At 46.0% G+C, this 24,553-nt stretch overlaps 1 protein-coding gene across 1 annotated transcript in view; it reads right to left on the bottom strand.

Moving 5' to 3' along the window:
• The window catches only part of HIBCH (3-hydroxyisobutyryl-CoA hydrolase), a 1,142,718-nt gene that overhangs the window by 223,839 nt on the left and 894,326 nt on the right, over positions 1-24,553 (bottom strand). Inside the window, exon 11 of the mRNA XM_086955371.1 lies at positions 9,744-9,825. Within this exon, the coding sequence (XP_086811497.1) occupies positions 9,744-9,825 (82 nt within the window). The remainder of the gene's footprint in view (positions 1-9,743; positions 9,826-24,553) is intronic.

The raw sequence follows: 24,553 nt of genomic DNA, 5'->3' as shown, positions 1-24,553 counted from the left end.
ATTGTTACATTGGAAAATTAATCATACGTGTTCAGACATGTCTTTTCAATTATAATTTTGGGAAGAGACCATTTTGTGGTTTCTTGATTTTGACACACGGGAGTGCACGAGGAAAAACCTTCCTTTGGAAAAACTGAATAATATATATATATATATATATATATATATATATATATATATATATATATATATATATATATATATATATATATATATATATATATATATATATATATATATATATATATATATATATATATATATATATATATATATATATATATATATATATATATATATATATATATATATATATATATATATATATATAATGATAAAGTGACATATATATATTCAATGGGAAACAGCCATCACAACGCGGGCACATCAACGCACTACCATTACAAACCATGCTATTACAACGCATGACATTACAACGCAGATGCTATTACAATGTTAGTATGGGTAAGTATTTAATTTAATTAATATTAATTTAATTAGATTTTTTTATTAATTTAATTACATTTAATTTTAGTTTAATTTAATATATTTTAATTTAATTTGATTAAATGATAATGTATTTTATTTAAACCCCTACACTATCGAACACTTACCCTACAATTACACCCCCCTGGAGTTAGAATAGTAATTTTAACCCTTATACTATCCAAAACTTACCCTACTATTACACCCGCCTGGAGTTAGAATAGTAATTTTAACCCCTACACTATTCAGCACTTACCCTACTATTACACCCCCCCTGGAGTTAGAATAGTAATTTTAACCACTATACTTGGGCACTTGCCCGTGCCCATGCGATGGGAAATCGAAACAGAGCATCTGCCACTTTTTACTACTTTGCAACTTTTATACTGGTTTTAGAAAGTTTTATCTAAAGCAACAATTTTTAGAATACAGTACGTGTGATATAAGAGCTGCAATGCAACTGTTGTTTGACCTGTCGTCCCCTAATATATGTTACCGTGTAGCCACCTATGTCCTTAAATGTATCGGGCACAGGAAATCAATTATTATATGATCTCCGTTGGTAACGATATCTATTGACCAACTGTGAGCTATCGCCAAACCTTTGCATTTCTCTTATACCTGATCTTTTGGTATTATTATGTTTTTAGATCCCATATCGCTTGTTCCCTTGGCTATGTACCCCTCTGGACCTACCTTTTAAAAACTTTTTGTATATAATTGTTGCCAAATACGTAAGAGATTTTATAGACATTGCACTCTAGTTATCCTTGCATATTTTGCACACACTATTGCACTTTATGCCCAGTTCAGGCCTTTCTTTTGTTGCTGCTAAAATACGTAAGAGACGTTATAGACATTGCACTCTAGTTATCCTTGCATATTTTGCACACACTATTGCACTTTATGCCCAGTTTAGGCCTCTCCCCGACTGATACTACCTCATTTGGCAAATTTTGCACTAGTTTTAAAAATTGCTGCTAATACAACGTTCTTTTTGTACTTTGCACATACTATGTCACTTTAGGCCTAGCATAGGTCTCATATTTTGTACCATCTATTTGTATGCTGTATCAAAAGCTAAACGACCGCTATATACAAGCGATTATTTTTAACATGATATGTCTTTGCATTAATTGCTAAATTGCTGCTAAAATGCTATGTCCAATCTTTGCTTATTTTGCACACATTACCGCACTTTATGTCCTGTATAGGCCTCTTGTCTAGTACTATCCCACTTGGCATGCCCCGCACCAAATGTTTATATTGACGCTATACCTAGTGATTACTTTCTTCTTCAGGTTTTATCTTGATTGGCTGTACTAATGTATTAATGTAATTTGTTTTATCATGTTTCATCATTCTTTAATCCTTTTCAAAAGTGACTTCAATTGTATCTATGAATGTTGCTATATGGTTGTACTTGTACAAACCGAATAAAGCATTTTGAAACTGAACCACTATACTATAAAGCACTTACCCTACTATTACACCCCCCTGGAGTTAGAATAGTAATTTTAACCCCTACACTATCCAGCACTTACCCTACTATTACACCCCCCTGGAGTAAGAATAGTAATTTTAACCCCTACACTATCCAGCACTTACCCTACTAATACACCCCCCTGCAGTTCGGCGACACGCTTCCTGTTCTTGAAATGCGCTTCCAGCTCCTTGTGATGCGCAAGTCACCTAAAAGTCCAGCACAGCTTGCAGGCACTTCAGGAGAACTCTCGGGGAGCTGGTGGATTTGTGAAATCCTAGCGATCGCGGACGGGGCAGCAAGTAAACAGAAACATGGATCTTCGATATTACTTCTGGGCCGCGCATTATCTGTCTTCACTTTTGATGATTAATTATATAAGTGGATTGCATTATTAAAGCGCCATTGACATTGGAGAATAACCAAACTAAGGGAGCCATTACCCTTAGCCTGCCACAGAAGTACAAGTGGCCCTGCTTAAGCCAGTCCCAGGAAAGCTCACCTGGCCCCACCCCTTGAGGCTGTCTGAAACCCCCCCTCCTTATCTAGTCCTGATGAAGACCCGCAATGACACTTTAAGAGTGCTTTTGCAGGGTTGAAACATCGACTTTAGAAACTCCTGGACCAGCTTTATGGATTCTGCGATGAGACTAACACTTGTGGTCCGCAGAACTATCTGAAAAACCTTGTATTACTGGCTGATTCCCCCATTCTTCTACCCTTATCCCAAATTATCACTGTATATAGTACACTTTCACGAATATTACTGAGCACTGAATGTCACAATTTTTTACATATGATGCGCCACCATGTATTGTTGACAGCCATGTACATATTTGAATAATGGTATTTATAAATTAAGCAACTTATATAAAAATCCATTGTTATACCCTTGTCAGTTTGGTTTTGCATTTCTTGTAATTAATTAATTTGAAAAATATTGGCTTGGAAATGAATAATTGGTTGAATAGTCAGACAAATCCCTGAGACTTCAGCAGGAGGCAAGCTCTGTTCCAAACCCTTGGAGATCCTTACAAGTTGATGAAAAGTACACACAGTTCCTTTCTCCTTTCTTTGGCAGTCAGGCAACCACTGCAGGCCAATCCCCCAAAAAGCACTTTAGCTTAAGGGTAGTCTCTCCTCAGTCTCTCTGGTTCCACTCCTCACCAAAGGTTTCTTCTTGTTGTCCAAAAGTGATCTAATTTCTTGGGATCAGGGTTCCAATACTTATACCCCAAAATCATTTGTCCTCTGAGTCATCCTTTGCCCAGTCCAAACCAGTTCTGGAGCACTCTGTTGACATGGCTCTTCCTTCCTTTCACAGTGCAGGGCAGAACCATCAGACGCACCACGGGAGGTGGAGCCAACATTGTGGAGGGAAGGCACAGCCCTGGAGCACTCTGTTGACATGACTCCTTCTCTCCCTTCACAGTGCAGGGAAGAGACATCAGACGCACCACAGGAGGTGGAGCCAGCATTGTGGAGGGAAGGCAGAGCCAAATTCAGGACCCACGTCCAACTCCTCCCTCCCATCTAGATGCAGATCCCTCTATTCACCACTGGGCCGACTCACCCTGTCTCCTGGAATCCCCCAGACCTGTTACTCAAACTTCAGACAAGGAATATACAACCTAGCAGAGGCAGGCTTGGATAGTTAGACAACAAAATACCTACTTTCTAAAAGTGGTATTTTCAAATACAGAATGTTAAAATCCACTTCTCTAAACAATGTATTTTATCATTGTGAGTTTAGGCATACTAAACTCGAATTTCTACTATGTTCCCTGAGTCAGTTAGGATTACAAAATGTAATAATCTAACTGCCCATTCTGGCCTATGGAGAACAGGTAGCCTTGCAATAGTGAAAAAAGGAAAATGGCTGTAATTCACCATTAGGACATGCCACACACACCAGGGCATGTCCTACCTTATACGTACAATGCACCCTGCCCTTGGGCCTACCATAAAGGTGTCTGATATGAAGAAAAGGGAAGGTTTAGCGACTGGTAAGTGGGTGCACTTGCCCAGTCAGCATGGTAGTACCAGACTGCACACAGGCTCTGCAATGGCAGGCTTTTGACACACTTTTACAGGCTGCTTCTGTGGGTGGCACAACCAGTGCTGCAAGCCCAGTAGCAGCATTTGGATTACCAGCCCTGGGCACTCCTGGTGCATGGTACTAGGGTCTGACAAGTAAACCAAAACAGCCAATCATAAAATCACTAATCCATACATCAATTTACAATAGGGGGAGCATATGCACTTTAGCACTGATCAGCAGTGGTAAAGTGCCCAGAGTCATAAAACCAACAAAAACAGGCAAAATACAGGAGGAAGGCAATAAGTTCAGGGATGACCCTGCAAAAAGGGCCAAGTCCAACAGAAGTGGAAGGCTGTCTCGTGCGGATACAGCAGCAGGGTGAAAGGGAAGGACTTTTGTGATGTGGGGTCCTGTGCTAGGCTGTGGAGGCTCTGAGGCCTCCCTTCCACTATTAGGCACACACAGGTTGGCAGGCAGCAACCCAGTGTGGGGGCCATCCACTTTATTGATCAACAACGCATGGGCCTCTTTGTGTAAGTAATGCAGTTCAGAATCATAGCCCAGAGATCCCACCACAAGAAAGAGGTGAGTGAAGATAGAAAGACCATAGTGGGATGGAGGTGGAAGGAAGAACCAACAACGGTGTCCACAAGACTGAGACCACATTCTATCAATGCAGACAGCGGGGTAGTAGGAGTAGTGAAATCCCTTCAAGGTTCACTAATGCAAGATATGAATGACTAAACCATGAAAAAGCGAGTAAGAGAATGAAATGAGAAAACAGTTCTCAGAAGTCTGAAGACAAAGCAGCCATAGGTGGTTTGGTGATAACCTTTGAACAGTCTAGAAGTGAACTATATAAAACTCCATTCATAACCACAGACCTCTCTCCAAAGTGAGAGACATTTGCATTGCAATGTGAAATCGCTCTTGAAAAATGCAAGAGTCATGGTGGAATATGGCTGCGAAAGGAAAATTTTATTAAAACCATGAGGATCTAGAAGTGATATCACTCCAATGTGGAGTAATCACTACAAGTCCCCATTTCTAACTCTTGTTGCATGCAGACAGAAGGCAAGAGAGCTGTGCAAAAAAGCTCAACAGAGATGGCATTGAAAAGTGCGAACCATCTAACTAAAGAGGATTAAATGACTGCTTGTTGGAAAGGGGATCAGATCTAAATAAAAAATAAGTGATGCCCTGACTAGACTGGGAGCACAGGTTGGTAAAGCTATCTCCGAGATTAAAACTGATACATAAAACTTGGGCAAGAGAGCTTGAGAAAGCCTAACCACAGCTTCGATTTGGAGCAAACATTAGACCATTGGCCTCTACTAATATATGCCACCTTTACACACAAAGATCCTGATTGCAAAATGCAAGGATGTCTAAAACAGGTCTTGGTGAAACAGCATAAAGATCAGAAACATGGAAGAAGGATCAGCGATAAACAACTGCGTGGTGGAATTGTTTAAGGGTGTTCTCAAGGATTGCCTGAACTTTCAAGTTGGGCTTGAGCATGCATATAAAGTGAGTAGGAAAGTGATGACTAACAAGGTTTGCCTGAGAGACACTGTAGTGACAGTGAGATCTCCCTGTTTCAAGACCTCTCAATGGTGAGACTGCAGAGGAGATGAGACTATAAGGAAGTGACAAAAAGAGCTCAACAAACAACAAATAAGCTACAGATGGCTAAACCAGAAGGACTGCAATTCAACTGGAAGGTCATAGTGGAAACCATCAGGTCACCAAATGAAGGGAAATACTTTCTGGGAATGCAGCACCATGGCTTAGGAGGCTCAGAATTGGAAGAATCATACTCAGCAGGACAAGATCACAGGAACTCAATGAGAACTTTGTCTATCTCATGCAGCTAAAATGGCAAATCAATGAAGGCAAAGAAGGTCAGAGGGCTTATCAGGTTGAAAAAACTAAGGAAGGATGGATAGAGAAAACTCACTAGATATCCACATTTTACCTTAAAATTACAAAGTAATCTTTGTATCAACAGATGACAAAAACTTAGAACACGACAGACGAGGAGCACACTGACAGAATTATATAACATATTAGTTCAATACTGTAAATAGGTATTTAGTCAACAGAAGTAGGTGCCAGAAATGTTACAGAGTATCATGCGGACCTTTCACTATGTTAACTAGGAACAGAGACTGGGGGACAGGACAATCTAAATTAAATGTTTTTGTAGTTCATATAAGGTAGTTCTAAAATAGTATGAACAGGCTTACTAAATTGTCACACAAGAAAGTGGAAAGCAACAAACAAGCACATACACAGCACACACAATTTAAACTGATTCCTTTGAATGTACAGGGATTACACTCTTCTCAACAAAGCTGTGTTCTAGAGGTTTATTAGGCATCAAAATCCTGATCTAATTTTTATGCAAGAGACCTACCTGTTAAAGTGCGACCAATTCAGAAATAAATAAAGGGGCTACCCAGTCCAGTTAAGGGCCTTACGGAAAACAAAGTCAGTGTAAGTGATCAGACTTCGTAATTGAAATTTGGACTTCACAACATTGGAAATTCCTCATTCTCTATGGCAGGGGTCTTTAAACTGGGGGTGGCCCCCCTAGGGGAGCCTCGAGTGATCCCAGGAGGGTGCCAGGCTCTGGCTAAAAGAGGCATTATGCTGATAACAGCGCTTTGTTCTCAGCGGAACAAAATGAGCGGCAGTAAGCTGCTCTGTAATGGGTCCTCACTAACATCTTTTGTCATTTATATCCTAACTGGGAGAAGGTGTCAAAAGAGAAGGGACTCCCAATATTCTTCAACCCCTCCCCTTCTAATAATTACACTGTTGATACTTTTAAACGTTAGTAAGGCCTGCCGGACCAGAAGAGTATGTTTGGCAATCATGTATTTGATTGCATTTTTAAAATGGTAACAGAACTTAAATGCAATGTTTGAATAAGTCTAGACATTTTTAAACATTGCCATTTTAATAGAATAATTGTGAAAAATATTGAAGGGGGGGGCGATGTTTTTTGTTTTTCACTGGTGGGATTGAAAAGTTTGAAGACCACTGCTCTAGAGGGAAGGTATGTAAGGTTCCTGGTAGGAATAAATTAGAGGTATATGCTACTCTTTAATAATAAATTCATTTGCCTGAATAACTAAGAAATATTTCTGGAGAAGATACTGACGGAATTGAACATGTCACATTGGGAAGAGACCTAAATGTTATCTCGGAAAACTCTCTAGACAGAACCACCCAATACTCACAATATGCAAATGTTATGTTCAGGAGAATAACATTTCAATCCCAAGAACAGCGTTATACAATGTATGAAGATACCTACACCTGAGGGAAAGAGATTCTTGCTTTTCCTCCCAATCCCACAATTCTTACTTGAAAATTCACCATCCGTAACCCTGTTACATAAACATGTAGACAGAAACACTCAACCAATCAGGACACAACATGCATACCACACGTAGTGATCACACACTTCCCACTCCAGACATCTGGACACACACACTGGTCCACACTTGCTCTTCCCGAGGTCTGTGTCCTTGTTAATTTATTACTAGGATGATTTTTCAAGAATGCAGAATTGGTTTATTGTACCTCACGAGATGTATATATTGTTGTCCAAAACTTTGTAAAACAAGAGACTTTCTTCAGACACTCTGACGAGACTCTCTTGCCCGCTATGTTTAAATAAACCAACTTGTTCCTGTTTTGCCAAACGCCTCTTGTCTTTTCATTTCTTTAAGGCAAATTCATATTCAAGCAACAAGACAAATACACGTTTTTTACCACAGTACAGGAAAAGTGAAATGAGAAAAACACGTTTTAAAGCCTCACAGATTGCAGTTAAGAATTAACTTACAGAGGGCCAGCTTTAGCACTGGCGGTGCCTGCTACGACAATCATCGTTGGTGCCCACCCTCCCCCATGACCATCTCCTTGAATTCCCTCATTATCACCACGCTAAAATGCCCCTCATCTCTGTGTTGCCCCTCTCTCACATACACTTCATTTGTTTTAAAGCACTGGTACAGGCTGGCTTTTTCAATTCCACTCAGCTATCCTCATAAAATACAGATCTGTTTCTGCATCAGGCATATTAACACTCTGCTCGACTTTATGGCGAAACAACACTAGACAGAACTCTGATCCATTTCACAAGCCGGAACATTAATCACAAGTTATCTTGACATTTTTATTGCTGCCTGATAGCTGGATGCCCAAGGAACTCTGCAGCAGGTGCTTTTAAATGGCAAGTTATTACTAGACAACGCGTCCCCTCCCCAGGTCAGCGCTCAGTGTGCACCGGTAGCACTTCCCTAAAGTCAACCCTGACCAGAAACAGGGAAACAACTCTCCAATTAGTTGTGAAATCGCTTGTGTGCGATTTTATCTTACTGTACAACTGTAACCCAATGTATTCTGGCTGTTAATAGAAATACACAAGAAAAAAATGGCATTGGCATAAATCATATATAATATGCCATGTATTAGCACTGTTACAGAGGGGAAGGCTATCATGTCTGACTCATGGCTTCACCTGATGATACCAGGAGACTAGACATGGGCTCAGAACTTGAGAACACAGAACGAAGTGAGACGAAATACAAAAGATAAAAAGAACAACAACTTGGGGCAAGAAACGACATATTTTGCTACTAATTTCCTTCACATGGCTTCCATCTGCCTGCTCCAAAACAGAAAGGGTGCGATCCACTACCAACGAAAGGACTTTGTCCCATTCCAGTTTCAGGTATAAAACAGTTGTTCTGGTGTTCTTTATGGACCGTGTATCATTATGTATGGGAAATGTTTTGATCTGCAGAATTACAAGAATTACTTTTTCATGTACGGAAGGTTTATGCATAGTAAACACATTTTTACAGAGACAGTAACAACAGAGTGAATCATGGTCCAAATGCAATTTCTTCATGTTTATTTGTCTAATTACTACTGTGCTAAAAAAATAAAGGACATTGAACAAACCAATACAGCAAAGATCGTTGATTGTGTTTCTTTTACAGATGACACAGTATTGTAATGTTGTCTGAAATGTGTTTTAAAATAACATGAATTGTGTGCAATGTACAGCCGAAAGGTAGAAAACGAGGGAGTTACCCTGATGCTAAGAACCGTAATGTTTTTCTCACCTTGTTTGAGCATATATTTTCATAAAATATATTTCATATGTGTATATTGATCATCTGTTTACATGAATTTGTCAAAATAATGTATTGCACACCGATATATTTTTTAAACATTGAACACATAGTATTGTTTTAATTTGGTTGGTTTATTTAGCACATGATCCATACTGCTACGTGCTCTTTTATACGGAGAATTTTGCCCAAATTCTTGACTCCTGAATAGGGACTCTTGTTGTTTTCTTACTATGTACAGCTGATGCTTACATCTCTGCAAACACACAATGATAACTTGAAAATTGACCAAGTAGCGGTTCCTTCTGACATTGTTCGATTTATCACATAATATATGGTTTTATCATAAGAAACTATAAAAACAATAATTATTAAATATGTTTCTATAAGGAGCCCTGATGGAACAATTTGAGCCGGCAGTGATGCACTGATGCTGTTGTCACGTGTTTACAAGGCATCTTGTGAAACAACACTTGATTCAGGACCTATGTAGGATTTAACCATTTCGAAAGTGCACAGCAAACCGCTGTGTTACCACATTCCTTTACACAACACCCAGGAATCTAAAACAGCTCACCTCAAGATGCTGCAATGCAAAAGAAGAACCATCCTGCTTCAGGTTGTCAAAAATCTCCTCAATTGTATTGGCTGAAAAAAGGCTGCAGAAAAAACAAAGATGTGCATAAAAGAGAAGCTTTACTATCAACTCTGTACGTGTAAGGACAAATACATTGAAAAGTGAAACATTTTACAAGAAGTTATATAAGTCCAAAGCTGTAAAACTCAACTTTGAGATTGAAAATTAAATGAAAAGGTAATGCTTAAAGGAACTATTCTATTTCGCCTCCAGGGAACAGAACTGTGAACTCAACAACCGGCAAATCATAGTGTGTATGTTCAGACACAGTATAGGGGCCCCTTTGAGAAGAACTGCATTGTCTGCGGCCATTGTAAACAGTATTTGGTATTAAGTGGTAGGTGGTCACCCAGAGTGCTAGCTAAACCGGGCATCAAATTTGAGGAAAAAAATACAAATATTTAAAATGAAAGAAAAATCGAGGGCCGCTGACTGCAAGTTGAAGCCTAGGGCGTCAGTTGCTGGCAGCTTGTCTAGGATCATCCTTAAGTGGCCTATTTCCAAACAAATAAATAAGCCTATAAGGCAATCATTTAGAAGTAGTGGTACTTAGCAAGATATGATTGGCACCCACAAGAACTAACATGAGACCAGAGTCTCACAGCCATTCAGAAGACTTTAAGCTGTTCGTTGAAGAAACTGAAAGATTCCACTAGTTTAGATTAATTCAAGCGATTAGATCAATTGGCTGAGTTACTTGCCTTCTGACCCGGGACCTGACTTTTCATCTATGTTTCAGGAGTAATACTTGTATATCGTATTTGTATAGCGCTTACTACCCTTTCAGCTGAGAGTTTATTAGTTAGTAGATTAGCAATAAGTGCTTTCTTTAATTCCTTCTTATTCTTTTCTTTTCTACATGTTCTTCTAGTATTTGTTTCTTCTTTTACTCTATTAAAACTTTGTGTCTCACAACCTCTCTGCAGCTCATGTTGTAAATATATGTTTTGTCAAACATACATCTGCTGGCTTGTACTATCCAAATCATGTTTGAATCACATCCTTGTTTCACTAATATAGCTTCAATCGAACTGAACAGCATACTGTTCTGTACAATGCTCAATTTGAGCCGGTGGTTGCAGATGGAGCCCACCAGCACTCATTTTTGGGAAGTAGCACTTATTACTAAGCATTGGAGCTAGATTTGTAATAAATTAATAAGTAAAGTAAAAATTGCACTGTATGCTATTTCTTCAGCAACAACTGAGTGCCAAAGTTAGAGCATTACACAGAAATAAATCTATGTCAGGACCAAAGGCTCAGATTATGCTTTACTCTTCCTTATTTTATTGCTCAGCAGCCTTAGGAGAACAAGTAGCAACAAAAGATTACAAATGCCATGAGTCGCTGTAATGTTCACAAAACAACCATAGAGGCAGTCCCATATAAACAACATCAAAGGACAGCCACTTCCTCTTTCTTCGCTGCTCAGCAGCCAGATAAGTGCCTTTCTCTGATCTTGTTTATTCCTTTGGGGATCTGTAATACTTAAAGTGTGGTTTTTGCTTGCTGTATATTCCCGCTTTTGCCACACGGCGAGCGCCTTGTCAGCTGCGGCCGTCTGTGTCTGGAATGTTCTCAACGGGGGCTCGTGGTTGCACTGACGGGCCACTGACGGCCATTTCTTTGCATCGAGCGCTTCGATAGCGCTCGGGTTTCTGTACAGATGCTTTGCGTCTCTCTTCTTTGGTGGAGCACTTTGAACGCATGGGGTGGGGCTTCCCCGGCAGTCGGCTATCTTCTGAAAGTGTTCTGGTGCACCGCGACCTTGATAGAGGGCGCGGGGTGCGTGCGCTAATAGGTGGAGGGTGGGGGGACATTCCAGCCACATTCTTGTCGTGCCTCGGCTCCCGTCCGAATGCGCGTGTGACAGTTTCCTGCCTGAGGAGGACTGTCAGATCCTCGCTCCCCTGACGCGAGACAGAGGTTTCCCTTTCTTGCCTTGCATCCTTGATTTTAGTGGCTCCAGTATAGCGGTTCTTCTGCGGAGCGATAATTCCCCCTTTTAATTTTGGTATTCACAGACAATCCTTGGCTTATCCAATTACCTCCATAGAGCTGTAGTGTTTATCTGTCTGGGAAGCTTTGGGGGCACGGCACCTGTGCTATCAAGTTGGGTAAGAGCTCATCTTGACCCTCTTTACTATGGAGGGTGAATTTTATTCATGAGAACCTGAGGAGGAGCACTCTCTTCTTCCCATTCACATGGGTTTGGTGGATGCGATTAATGCATCTCTGGAGAGGGCGGTATCTTCGGCCCTAAAACCCTTGAATCGCCACATTATTGAGCTCAAGGTTCGACCAGGGTGGTCACCTCTACTAAGGGGAACCCCTGGCTAGCGTGAAAGGGCCCTACAAAGGCAAAGGCAAGGGGGGACCCAGGGAGAGCCGTGCGCGAGCCGGCTATAACAACGGTACTGTCCTGATCCAAGGCACAGACAACTGCCTCTCGCTCTTTGACTGCCTCTTCCCCTCCTTACTCCCCTCCTCTGCAACCGGATTCCCCCATCACTCTCCTTCCAGCTCCACCCATTACTCCCTTTCTCCTCCGCAGACCCCACCTCACTCCAATTGGCGGCTCCCTCGAGGAGCACAGGTCGGCCCCCTTCCCTCCCCCTCCCTTGTGACCTCCCCTCCTATTCCTCCCCCCTCACAGTATATCCCTTCACACATCATTTCAACCTTACCACAAGCCAATACGCTCCTCGTCCCATCTGCACCATTCCGTTTCTCCAATCTCTTCTTCTTCCCCATCTTCCTTCCCATCACCCCCCTTCTTAGCCCACCTCTCCTCCGTCCCTCTCCCCAAGTGTACTTTCCTTATGCTCCCCTCACCCCTTCCATCCCTCCCCTTACCCCCTCCTCCCCTCGTTATTCACCCCGTCCTCTCCTCAATCCCACCGCATCTCTCTCCTCCCTCCTACTCCGCCAGGAATGCTGCACTACTCCCCTTCCCGCCCGTTAACCACCTCCACTTCCCGCCCTCGGGCCCAGCAGAACCACTTCCTCTCTTCAACTCCCCTTTCTCCCAACACCCCTCACTCTGCCTGATGCCCGTTCCCTCGCAGCCACCTCTCCTAGCTGACAGGTCCTCCACAACCACCTCACCTCTTTTCCTCCCAAACCTCCTACATTCTCATGACGCCACACAGGCCTCCCCTCTCATTCTACCCAACCGCCGAGTTTCGCACACCTCTCCCCCTAAATTTGTCCTTAATTCCTCTCCCTCTTGCAACACCAACATAGACAACTCTGCCTTAACCTCCGTTTCATTAACTCCCGCTCTCACCCACCACCCTTCCCCACTTATGAACCCCACACCCAAAATTACCTCCTCTCCTGCCACCTCTCCCTGCCTGCCACCACCCACTCCACCCCCCCTTGTTTCAATAGAGCCACCCAACCTTCCCCAACCCAACCTTCCGTGCTCTGCCCCATTCTCACTGGAAAACACACTAGGCTCTCTTATCACCTCCATCTCCCAGCTTACAGCTGCCATTTCACTTTTATGCTCTAAGATTGTCACCCCTTCTTGCACCGCTACTCCTTCCCAACTTCCCACGAGATGCACCTCGCCCCCTCACCCCAGTACAGCCAAGCTTAACCTATCGTCGGGAAACTCTGTTAACTCACTCAAGCCCTTGAAGCGCCACCCCTCCTCAACCGGCATACCCTAGCAACCCCACTATCTACGCCATTCCGATCATCACCTCTGTCAGAACAAAGCATCCACCTAAACCCCCCGAGCACCCCCTCATAAGTACAATATCCCGATCGCCCTTCAGAGCCCTAGTGCCCCCGTCACCAAAACAGTCTTGACAGAGCTGCGCTGCATGCTTCACAACTGCAGATCTGCAGTAAAACACAAACTTGAAATCTCCGATACCATCACCCTTCATAATATTGACATGCTCTTCCTCACAGAGACCTGGTTCAAAGATACATCTCACTCTATATTTGATCTCCTATTACCCACAGGCTACTCTTTACTTAGGAATGACAGAACTGACAACACGGGGGGAGGTGTTGCAGTCATCTTTAGAAACACCCTCCAACTCAAGGCCTCTCCTAACAGCTCCTCCAAAACCTTTGAATGCCTTTCTCTTGAGCTTCAATTGCAACACCGTTCACCCCTCAGATTCCATGTCATTTACCGCCCACCTCGTAGTGGCCCTTCGTTTATGGATGAACTCACCGACTTCATCAGCGACCAATACTCGCAAAGTGACAATCAGACCTTCGTGGGTGACTTCAATCTCCACTGGGGAGTACCACAAGACTCCTCTGCGAACTCACTGGCCACTTTCCTATCTACTAACGATCTTATCCAACACTGCACTGAATCAACCCATTCTAAGGGCGCAATCCTGGACCTTGTTATTTCTAAAGCAGGCATGCTTTCTACCACTACCCCAATTCATGTAGATTGGTCTGACCACCTCCTCATCCCATTCTCTCTTCAACTTTCACACTCTATAACTCTTGGCCAACCCAAGAGGGCCATCTCATGGTTCCGGGATGCTAAAAATATTGATGTCGGTCCCCTCTGTGAATCAGCTTTGCTATCTCTTCCAAGGCTCGACCCGAACCTAGATGTTGACGAACTCACCTCACAAAACCTCACAGTTCTTGCAGCTGAAATTAATAAAGTCGCTCCACTCAAAAGCAAAAGGTTAAGGCCCACTCCCTCAGCACCTTGGTTCAACAAATCCCTTTATGAGGAAAGGAAGCAGCTAAGATCCCTGGAGAAACAATGGAGGCAAGTGCCCTCCTCCGACAATTTGGCCAAGCTTCGCTCAGCAAGATCCAAGTACCACAAGCACATCTTCCTTGGGAAAGCGACACACTTCAAAACCCTCCTTGACTCCGCCAAAAATAGACCCAAAAAACTATTTGATCTCATCAAAGTGCCTAACTGCTCTCCCCCAACCTCCAAGGTGGATGATTCTACAAAGAGAGCAGCGGATTTTGCTATTTTCTTTGATGAAAAAGTGAAATCACTTGTGGATCAGGTCGCTCATCCTACCCCTCCAGAGGAGCGCAAATCCTTAGCCATTTGGCAGAGCTTTGACCCTAAATCTGAAGATGCCCTTCTCAAGTGCATACGAGAAACGAAGCCATCCAACCATTCTCTTGACCCTATCCCCAGTGCCATTGCCATTGACTTCTATACCCATTCCCTCTCCTATTGGACCACTCTGATCAACCTCTCCCTCTGGCAAGGCTCCCTTCCTGCCTCCTTCAAAACTGGGCAGGTCACCCCTCTTCTGAAAAAACCCACTGCTGATGCGAATGACCTCAACAACTTCCGCCCCATCACTAACCTTCCCTTTCTGGCGAAGATCACAGAAAGATGTGTAGCAAAACAACTCTCCTGTCATATCAAGGACAATGACCTTCTAGACCACTGTCAGTCCGGCTTCATCCAAAACTGCAGCACTGAAACAGCCCTACTGCAAGTGGTTGATGACGCGTTGAGGATACTCGATTCAGGGGGGTCCTGTCTGCTAATTCTCCTTGACCTTTCCGCAGCCTTTGACACTGTCAATCACAATACCCTCCTCAATATTCTTCAACAGAGAATGGGCATGGAGGGCACTGTGCTTAAATGGTTTGCATCCTTCCTTTCTGGCAGATCCCAAATGATCAAAATAGTGAACAGTCTTTCACCTCCTGTGGCGGTAGGTCAAGGTGTTCCCCAAGGCTCGATACTTGCTCCCACACTGTTCAATCTCTATTTAGAACCACTGGGAAATCTCCTAAGTAAATCCGGGATTCACTATCATCTTTATGCTGACGACACTCAACTCTACCTCAAGATTGCCTCTACTCACGATCTCTCCATCCTAAGCTCCACTCTCGACTCCATTCAAAACTGGATGTCAACTCATCAACTGATTCTGAATCCCTCCAAAACTGAATTCCTCCTCTTCTCCTCCTCACTCTCTCCTCCCCCGGTTCAATCATGGATGGATCAGATGAATCTACTAAACAATAAACCCATCATTGTCGGCAGCGCCAAATCCCTTGGTGTCATACTAGACAAAAAACTTAATCTAATTCCCCACATCAATTCCATTGCGAAATCAGCTCGATACCAACTGCGCCTTCTTTGGGGAATCCGTTGCTTCTTCGCGGAGCGGGACCTTATAACCCTGGTGCAAGCACTGGTCCTCTCCAGACTCGACTACTGCAATTCTCTTCTTACTGGCCTCCCCAAATCCCACTTGTCCCCACTTAAGTCTGTTTTCCACTCAGCAACTCGTTTCATTTATGGGGCCAAAAGAAGCGATCACATCACACCGATGTTATCTACCCTCCGCTGGCTTCCCTTTGAGGCTAGAGCTATCTACAAGACCGCTTGTATCACCCACAAAGCCCTGCACTCCTCTTCTCCTCTCTACCTGGCGAATAAACTGAAACTCTCTGGAGGTTCTAGACCTTCACGCAATGCGGAGAATCTACTGCTTGAACCTCCCACTTTCAAGAAGGAAAGAACGATGGCCCAATCCTTTTCAGGCAACGCAGTGAGAATCTGGAACTCATTCCCGCCTCAGCTCCGGACCACCGCCTCCTCCCAGGCCTTTAAAAGGGACCTCAAAGCTCTCCTCCTCCAGAGACACCTCCAAAAGTAACTCTCTTTTATCTGAAGGAAGATCTCCCACTACTGATAATTTCTACTTCCCATGTCCATGGAAGTGCCTTCCCAGTGTGTTCTTGCGGTTAGAGTGTTTGCCTTTTATTGCAGTATTATCCATGTACCTGTGTTTGGTACCCTCTTGCAACTTGCACTCACCACTTTGCCCCTGTAACACACGGTTTGCTTCCTCTCACATGTTTTTTACCTTTGATACTTGCACAAGTGCCACTTTTGCCTACGTAATCGTTTGTTCTTGTGCTTGAGTGTGTAACATATATTGCAGTATTATACCGCAAATTATACTCTATTTTCTCTTGTAGCCTGCACACTTGTCACTTTTTCCTCCTGTACTGTGGAAATTAGCAAAATTAATGTACCTAAGCGGCGTTCATTTGCCCTCTCCCGTCCCCCTCCCTGTAGGCACCACGTATACCCTGAAATATTGACCACATTACTCTGCCAGTAAAAGCCCGCACCCATATGTACCTGACAGCCATTTTTAGGCACCCTGGCCTTTTTCCTGCTCCTTAGAATCACCGACTTCCCTTCTGCGCGTATCTGAACCCCCCTCTCTCTCTCACATGCATGGATTATGAAACCCTCTCCCTCTGCGCGACCCTGCCCTGAAAGACAACCCTCCTGCTTGACCCACGCAAACCCCCCATTCCCTCTTGAAGAGGCATCCTTTGCCTTAGCTGACATAGCCCTCCCCAGCTGCACCTGACTGCCCCCGCTCTCTCACACATAAGTCATAAGACCTCTCTCTCTCTCTCTCTGTGCGACTCTGTCCCTGCGCGTACCCTGACCCCCTCCTTCTCCCTCACATGGACAAGTCATAAACCTTCCTCCTCTGCAAGACCCTGTCCTTGGGAGTCACGGCCGCGCCTGATCAACATCTCCTTTCCTTTCATGAATAACCCCTCTATTAGTAAACCCTCCCTCCGCGATGGACTGTCCGCACATGTCCGAGGCCATCGCCTAAGCCGGGAGATACTGTTTACTGCCCATTTTTTGTATGGAGTCATTCCTCTTCAAAGGACCCACTATTGATCCTGGCTTCCCCCACCCCCTGCGCTACGATCAGGCGCACACATCCTAATAATCAGCGGAACAGTCAGCTGCGTCATGGCCCCTTCCCTTATCGACAGTTCAAGGGTCTCTATTGTGAACACATGTGGGGTAGGATTGACACGAGGATTATGAGGATGTCTTTTCTTTGTTTTACAATGCTGTGACTGTAATGCCAAGTGTTCTGTAAAGTATAAAAGACAGAGTCTCAGCTCACTTGTTAGAGCACCTCCCGATGACACCTTGTTTCGTGTCTGAAATGACTGGCTCTCCTCATGAGAAATAAACTCTGTTCTTTGATTCCGGCTTCCAGCGCCCGTCTCTTTTATTTGGTAATTATTCAGAATGGGAACTAAGAGGCGTCTTGCGCCAGCAGCCCGGGCATCGATACTAGTATGGGCTGACCTTTTACAGTGCACTTTTTACTACCTCATGTATTTTTGGTAGCCCACATTTTTACTACCTCATGTATTTTGTTTGCTCACAAGTGTCACAATTACCTTGTCTACCTCATGTATTTTTGGTTTCTCACAATTTTTACTACCTCATGTATTCTTGGTTGCTCACAATTATCACTTTACCGTATGTAACGTAACGTATGCCTCTGCAATCTGTTGCTCGTGTAATGTTCTCAGTTTGTATCTTTTCTGTTCCTATTGTGAAGCGCTCTGACACCTTCGGGTAAAGTCCGCGCTATATAAAATTGCATAAATAAATAAATAAATAAAAGTCTCTCCCTGGGTAGGTTCGCGCGAGGAGGGCTGGCCACAGGCAGGTGGTGCAATCAGCGTAGGGTAAGGTTATAATTAGGGCCAGAGCAGGCGGGGGAGGAGCGCGTCGGTTGGGAGGCTGTTAGGAGGGATTCGTTTTTGCCGCTGCCGCCATGCCCCATGTGCAGCTGGATGATGGCCTGCCGACCCCCCACCCTGTCGGATGGTGACCCCAACTCCCCCCCCCCCCCCCCCCCCCTGCTGCTGGCGCTCCTGCGCAGGAATGTTCTGTCCCTTCTGGGGCAGGGGTCTGTGGGGGAGCGTCTGGTGGCGGGCGGGGGCAGGCTGCTCGGGTGCGGGGCGTTTGGACAGGTGGCTTTACGGTCAGCTTCTGGAGCGCTGGGGAGGAGCCTGGTTATTGGGAGCAGCCTCGCTCGGCTGTTCCTTTATTTTGTTTTATTTGTTTTATTTATGTGGGTTTGTGTGGCGCGGGATTTGCCCCGGGGGTGTCGGAGCGCTTTGCATGAGAGCCAGTTGCAACTGCTGTATTCTCCTTGTACTTGTGTTGGGAACCTTTTTGTAACTTGCACACACCTCTTTTCCCTTGTAACACTCAGTATGCTACCTCTCACATTTTGTTTGCTTTTGATACTTGCACAAGTACCACCATTGCCTACGTTACGTTTATTCTTGTGCCTGAGTGTCTCGCATATATTGCAGTATTATACCTCTCATTGTACTTTGTTTCTCTTGTAACCTGCACACTTGTCACTTTTTCCTCCTGGCACTTTTTGCTACCTCATGTATTTTGTTGGCTCACCATTGTCGTTTTTAGGTTTCGCTGGGGGGCGGAGCCGTTAGGCTCCTCCTCCAGAGAAATCTATTGAGTACAGTAAGCACTATGGAACACGCCCCCCCGTCCCATTGGCTAGCTCCATAAATGGAGCCTAGCCATTGGACGAGGGGCCTGTCCATCAATGCCGGACCAGACACGGGGGCGTTCCCGAGATTCTTTGGCTTTGGCGACGTCACGCGACGCCGGGAACGCCCCCGAGTCTGGTCCGGCCGGGCCGTGCTTGCTGCTGTCCTGCCTTGTGTCCCTCCTCCCGCTGTCCCCACGTTTCCCGCCTCCCTCCCGACGTCCGTGTCCTTTCCCGCCCCCCTCGTCCTCTCCCGCCCGCCCCCGTGTCCTCTCCCGCCCCCCCCGTGTCCTCACGCTGTCCTGCCTTGTGTCCCTCCCTCTGGTACTCCAGGTACAGGAAGAATCGAGTGGGGGGGAGAAGGAAGGCGTCGCGCAGAATGAGTGAGCGCCGAAGCTCTCGGCCTCGGTTTCAGTGAGCATGAGATCGGCGCGGTTCTAACTGCGCTCCTGCATGGTGCCTCGTGCCAGTCAGCGCTACTTCCTGGTCCTTAGTGGCACTCTGCTTGCACAGCGGCATTACTCGCCATGCGTGCACTCTGTGATACTGCCGAGACACTCCGCGGCCCGAACCTCTGGTACTCTAGCGATACTTTCTCGTACTCTGCAATACTGAGACAATCCTCCGTTCTTTGGAATTCACTTTGGTTTTTACAGTACTGTGGTGTACTCCCTGGTACCCGTTGCCTACTTGTAATACTCCTTGCCGCCATTACGGGAGCTGCTGCGCCGCAGTGAGAGGCGGAGGCGGGGGACAGCGAGCGAGGCCAGCTGGGGAGAGCGCCAGGGGAGCCGCGGGGAGACGCCGACCCCCCTCCCAGACACCGCCCGACGGACATGATGTTTCCACAAAGCCGGCACTCGGGCTCGTCTCACCTGCCACAGCAGCTGAAGTTCACCACCTCCGACTCCTGCGACCGGATAAAAGATGAGTTCCAACTTCTCCAAGCACAATATCACAGCTTGAAGTTGGAGTGTGATAAACTGGCCAGCGAGAAGTCCGAAATGCAGCGTCACTATGTTATGTACTATGAGATGTCCTACGGGCTAAACATTGAAATGCACAAGCAGGCTGAAATCGTTAAGCGATTAAATGGAATCTGCGCACAGGTGTTGCCATACCTTTCACAAGAGCACCAGCAGCAGGTTTTGGGAGCCATTGAACGAGCCAAGCAAGTGACTGCGCCCGAGTTGAACTCCATCATCCGTGTACGTGAGATGCCTATAGGAACACCTTTGCTCTAATGAAGTGTGCAGGCGGGGTATGGAAGGGCTGATGGGCCGGCGGGGAACATGACCGATTCTCACAGCTGCAACAAGAGATGCAGGGGTAGCTCTCGAACACACCTGACGCTCTTATTGCTTGATGTTTACCTGTTTGGTTGTTGCATCAGCAATCCTGTCTCTCTGGACTGGCACATGATATTGTGGGTACGGCATATCCGCAGCGGCTTGCAGCTGCCATTTTCAACTACGCCAATGACCCTAATGCAGGAAGCGCAGCAGGCAGGGGTTAGTGGTCTGAAAGCAGGAATGAGGCTTTGAACTGGGAAGGATTTCCATCTAGCTGGGGAAAAAGTGGATTTCTTGCAAGGCTGGGGTTCAAAGCTCGAGTCAAATAAATAAAAAAAGAAGTGAAGGGGGCGGGACACAGTCGGGTGCCGGGGTTGCTGAATACAAATACCCAGTTGCGTGTCACTCCCTCCTCCCGCCGTTCCCCCTCCCCCCTCCCCTCGCTGTCCTGTGCACGTTTCCCGCCTCCCTCCCGCCCCCTCGTCCTCTCCCCCCCCCCCGTGTCCTGGACACCCTCCCCCCCAAAAAAAAAGATAAGTCACCGTCAGAGTGAAGCGCGAGGGGATCTGATGGAAGCGCTTTTAACAAATCACAGCTGTGCGAACGGTGAGTTGTATGCACTTTTTTGGGGGGTGCGGTATGGGTTGAACCCGGAATGATGCACTAAATAGGGGTAAGTAGTGGAGGGGGTGAGCACTAGAACCGGAAGCACAGGTTTTGTGGAACGAAAAGTCTGCCTCGTTGGGTATGTGGGATAAGTACAGGCAAGGCGAATCACCGGGAATTAGGTCCCACTATCCCCCGCAAACGTCTGCGTCGTTTAGGAGACAGTGCGAGTACAGACACTGGGGCAGGTGTTGGAAGAAGGAAATAAGCCTGGTTCCGGGAAGAGCTTTGGGTAAGACCCACCTGTGCGAGGGGGCAGGTTATGAGAGCAAGGCATCTTATGTGTAGGTACTGTTCGTGGGGGGTGGTTAGTTGTGGCGCTCCCGCCTGTCACGCATTACCTCTGCGTGTTTCCTGGGCTGTGAGTTGTTTTGTTCTCTGCCTCAACATTGCCTGTCCATGGGGCATCTGCTGGCCGCACCGCCCGTTCTCGGAGGGCGCGGGAGTCTGCGTGCTACAAGTTGTTTGTGTCCTGTTTCTCAATGTTCCAATCCAAATCATTGCCTTTTTAGAATACTACACCCCGCCCCCTTTCAACGCTCTCACACTTATTGTAGAGTTGGAAGGAATGTATCGGTAGTACAGTAGGTGCAGTGGCACCGGCGAACGCCAAGAGGGCCCATTACAGCCCAGACACGGGGCGTACCTTCCACGGGTGCCGTACCTACCAGGGGTCCCAGAGACCCACTGAACCCCGGTTATTGCTCCCATGTTATAACCCAGACTGCAGCCATGGGTAGGCTGACCACCAGGCGTCCCGGATTTGCTCGGACAGTCCCGTTTTTTTCGCCAGCTGTCCTGGCAGATTTCAAGAAATTAAGTTCAGTCCCAGTTTGTAGAGAGGGTCTGCTGAAGTGGGAGGTATATTTTTGTTTTGCAAAGCAGGGATGGTTAGCAGCTGTTATAAAAAAGTAATTTAATTAACAGGCCTGCTACTGGCTTTACAAATTGCATTTTATGTGTGTTCTTACTGCCTCTTCTGTAATTTTCTGCTAAGGGGCACTGTCACTGTGTGCCCGGGTTGAAGTAAAAGTGTAAACCACCTATTTTTGGAAAATGTCCCGGTTTTTGGCTTTAAAAATCTGGTCACCCTAGCCAGGGGCCCATTTCTTTCCTTGCTCCAAGGCGCACAATACACGAACTATATATTTCGGCCCAGATATAGCTGTTTTTGCATGCAAACTTGGGACACACGGTCCACTTCCCTTGCTTGCATTAAGGCCCATGGCACCTTTGGTACGAACCTGGGGTGGGAACGTGCGTCTCTCCCTCTGGAGTTAACTATGTGCATGGACTGGAGTGACCGTCGGTACTTGAGTACATTTGGGGCGTTGCCAGAAGCTCTGGGTGACGAGTGGTGTGTTTGTGTGTGCTCTTCTGATGGCCAGGGTGGTGTTTGAGTTCCCTGCTGTTGTATTTGATGACTTCCGGCCATGTCTCCACCTCTTGCGCCCCTCTTTGTTTAGAGCCATCCAGATGTTTGCCCGTGAAGGCCCCGGTGCTGGGGTCGAGGGAGGGGCTTCTATTATAATGTAGAATTGGGAGGGAAGCGGTCATCACAAAAGAGCCAGAGGGCACGCGGAAGACCCGATAGGTGGTTGGGTCAGAATGGCCGACTGCATACCTCGTTCGCAAATTAAGAGGTGCAGTCAATGGAACGAATACGTGTAGGGAGGGTGGGGAGCTGCCAACTCCCTCCAGGTGTACCTGACTGGGGCTTCGAGAACTGAGGTTTGGCCCTGGAGAGGGGAGTCTCCAGCAGCCCGAGTAACTTCACTAGGGGCGAGGGTGGAGGCAAACGGGGTTTCCCCTGGTACAAAAGGATGTGTGGAAGCAGGGGCGGGCTCTTGTTATGCACGCCCATCGAAGATGGGGCGAGAAAAGCCATTTAGAGTGCCCGGTGCGTTGGCCCCTGCAGCGCGGACCGGGCCTGCTTGTTCAGCTGAGGGCTAGGTCTGCGCGACTTTGCCTTCTTCTACGTGACGTCTGTGATTCCTGCAGCTTGGGGCGGGGACTTTTTCTCACACACAATTAGGTTTGTTCGACAATAAGTACCCTTCACGGGGTGGTGATTGTTTTAGCTCACTGGCTTGTGGCAGGTGTGCCTGGCTCAGGGCTCATCGCCCTCCGGTGTGTGCGTTGCAGTGCGTGGTCTTATCACAGAGCTGTGACTTTGTTCTAGCTTGGGTACCTTTGTTCTACCTCGGGTACCTTGTTGTAGCTCGAGGGCGTTATTTGACGGTTGGTTTGTGTGGCTCTGAGTAGAATATTGAACAGCAGTGTGGTATGTTCTGAGGCACTGAATCCGTCGGGATTGAATGTCAGTGGGCAGAGATGGAGTGGCTGCATTATTGGTGCACGTGCCCAGCATCATTAGCAGAGTGCACCACCAGACCGTACTATTGAGACCAGTGGCTATTGGTTCTCCTCCTGCCCGCTCAGCAGGGCCACCGTCGTCCCCCTGTTTCCTTGGCTCTTTTCAGCTCTGACATATTTCAAGATTCAATCATATCACCAGTTCTCCCAAATCTCTAGTTCACAACCGACTGGACCTCACGGAGTTCTTCAACGGTACCTGCTGCAAGGACGCATGCATAATTCAGATGGTGACATAGGGTGGATATGGACTTCTCGGGGCCTGACCATTTCCTCCGAGCTGTCAGTCGGTGGATTCAGACCAACTTAACTCCTCCAAAACGTGCATCCCAACCACTAGAGAACAGGAGAATTACAAACCAAAAATAACCTGGCATCAGGGGTTTGACCCACTGCCATCAGTATGAACTTAAGTACGAAATCTGGGAGTAATTATGGACTCCAGTCTTTCCCTGATCTCTGAAGTGAATAAAACCCCAAAAAAGTCTTTCTAAGTGGCATCTATTGTTTGATAGGTTATCCCTTCCTTAAGTTTCTGACAAGTTATAGCCCACCATCACCCTTGTTGTGTCGATGCAAATGGTCTCCAGGGAGCAGCACCCCCTCCCAACTCTGACAACTGCAAAGGATCTGGCCTTTGGATGCAGGCCAGCTCCTGGTGCATTGGAATGCTTCACACCAGTCCTTCAAGCGCTTCTCTAACTCCTAATGGCCAAAGGCCTTCAAGGCACTCTGCATTGTTTACAGATCCACCCAAACTGCGGGCTTATGCTCCATACAAGCACATTTCTTAAGCCTCTTGCATGAAATTACTCGGCTACATTTTGTTTGTGTTCAGTAGCAAGAACATAATGTTTGTTCTTGTTCCAAAGCAGCCGCTCAGTGAAAGGATGGCGGTTTTATTGATTTTAACCACGTGGCAATAGTTATAACCTTGTATTTGTCCTCCGTGCGCCCTGGTTAGGGGCAGTGATCTAGTTCTAACTCCGAGTTGGCAGCGTTGCAACCCAGGCAATAGATGCGTTCTCTACCTTGAGCAGCAGCTTTGCAAAAGGCGAGGATCTGTTCCGCTGCAAGA

Source organism: Lissotriton vulgaris, chromosome 2_1 (assembly GCF_964263255.1).
Source record: "Lissotriton vulgaris chromosome 2_1, aLisVul1.2, whole genome shotgun sequence".
Lineage (NCBI taxonomy): Eukaryota > Metazoa > Chordata > Amphibia > Caudata > Salamandridae > Lissotriton > Lissotriton vulgaris.
The sequence above is the reverse complement of the archived record's forward strand: the minus strand, read 5'-3'. Positions and strand labels throughout refer to the sequence as shown.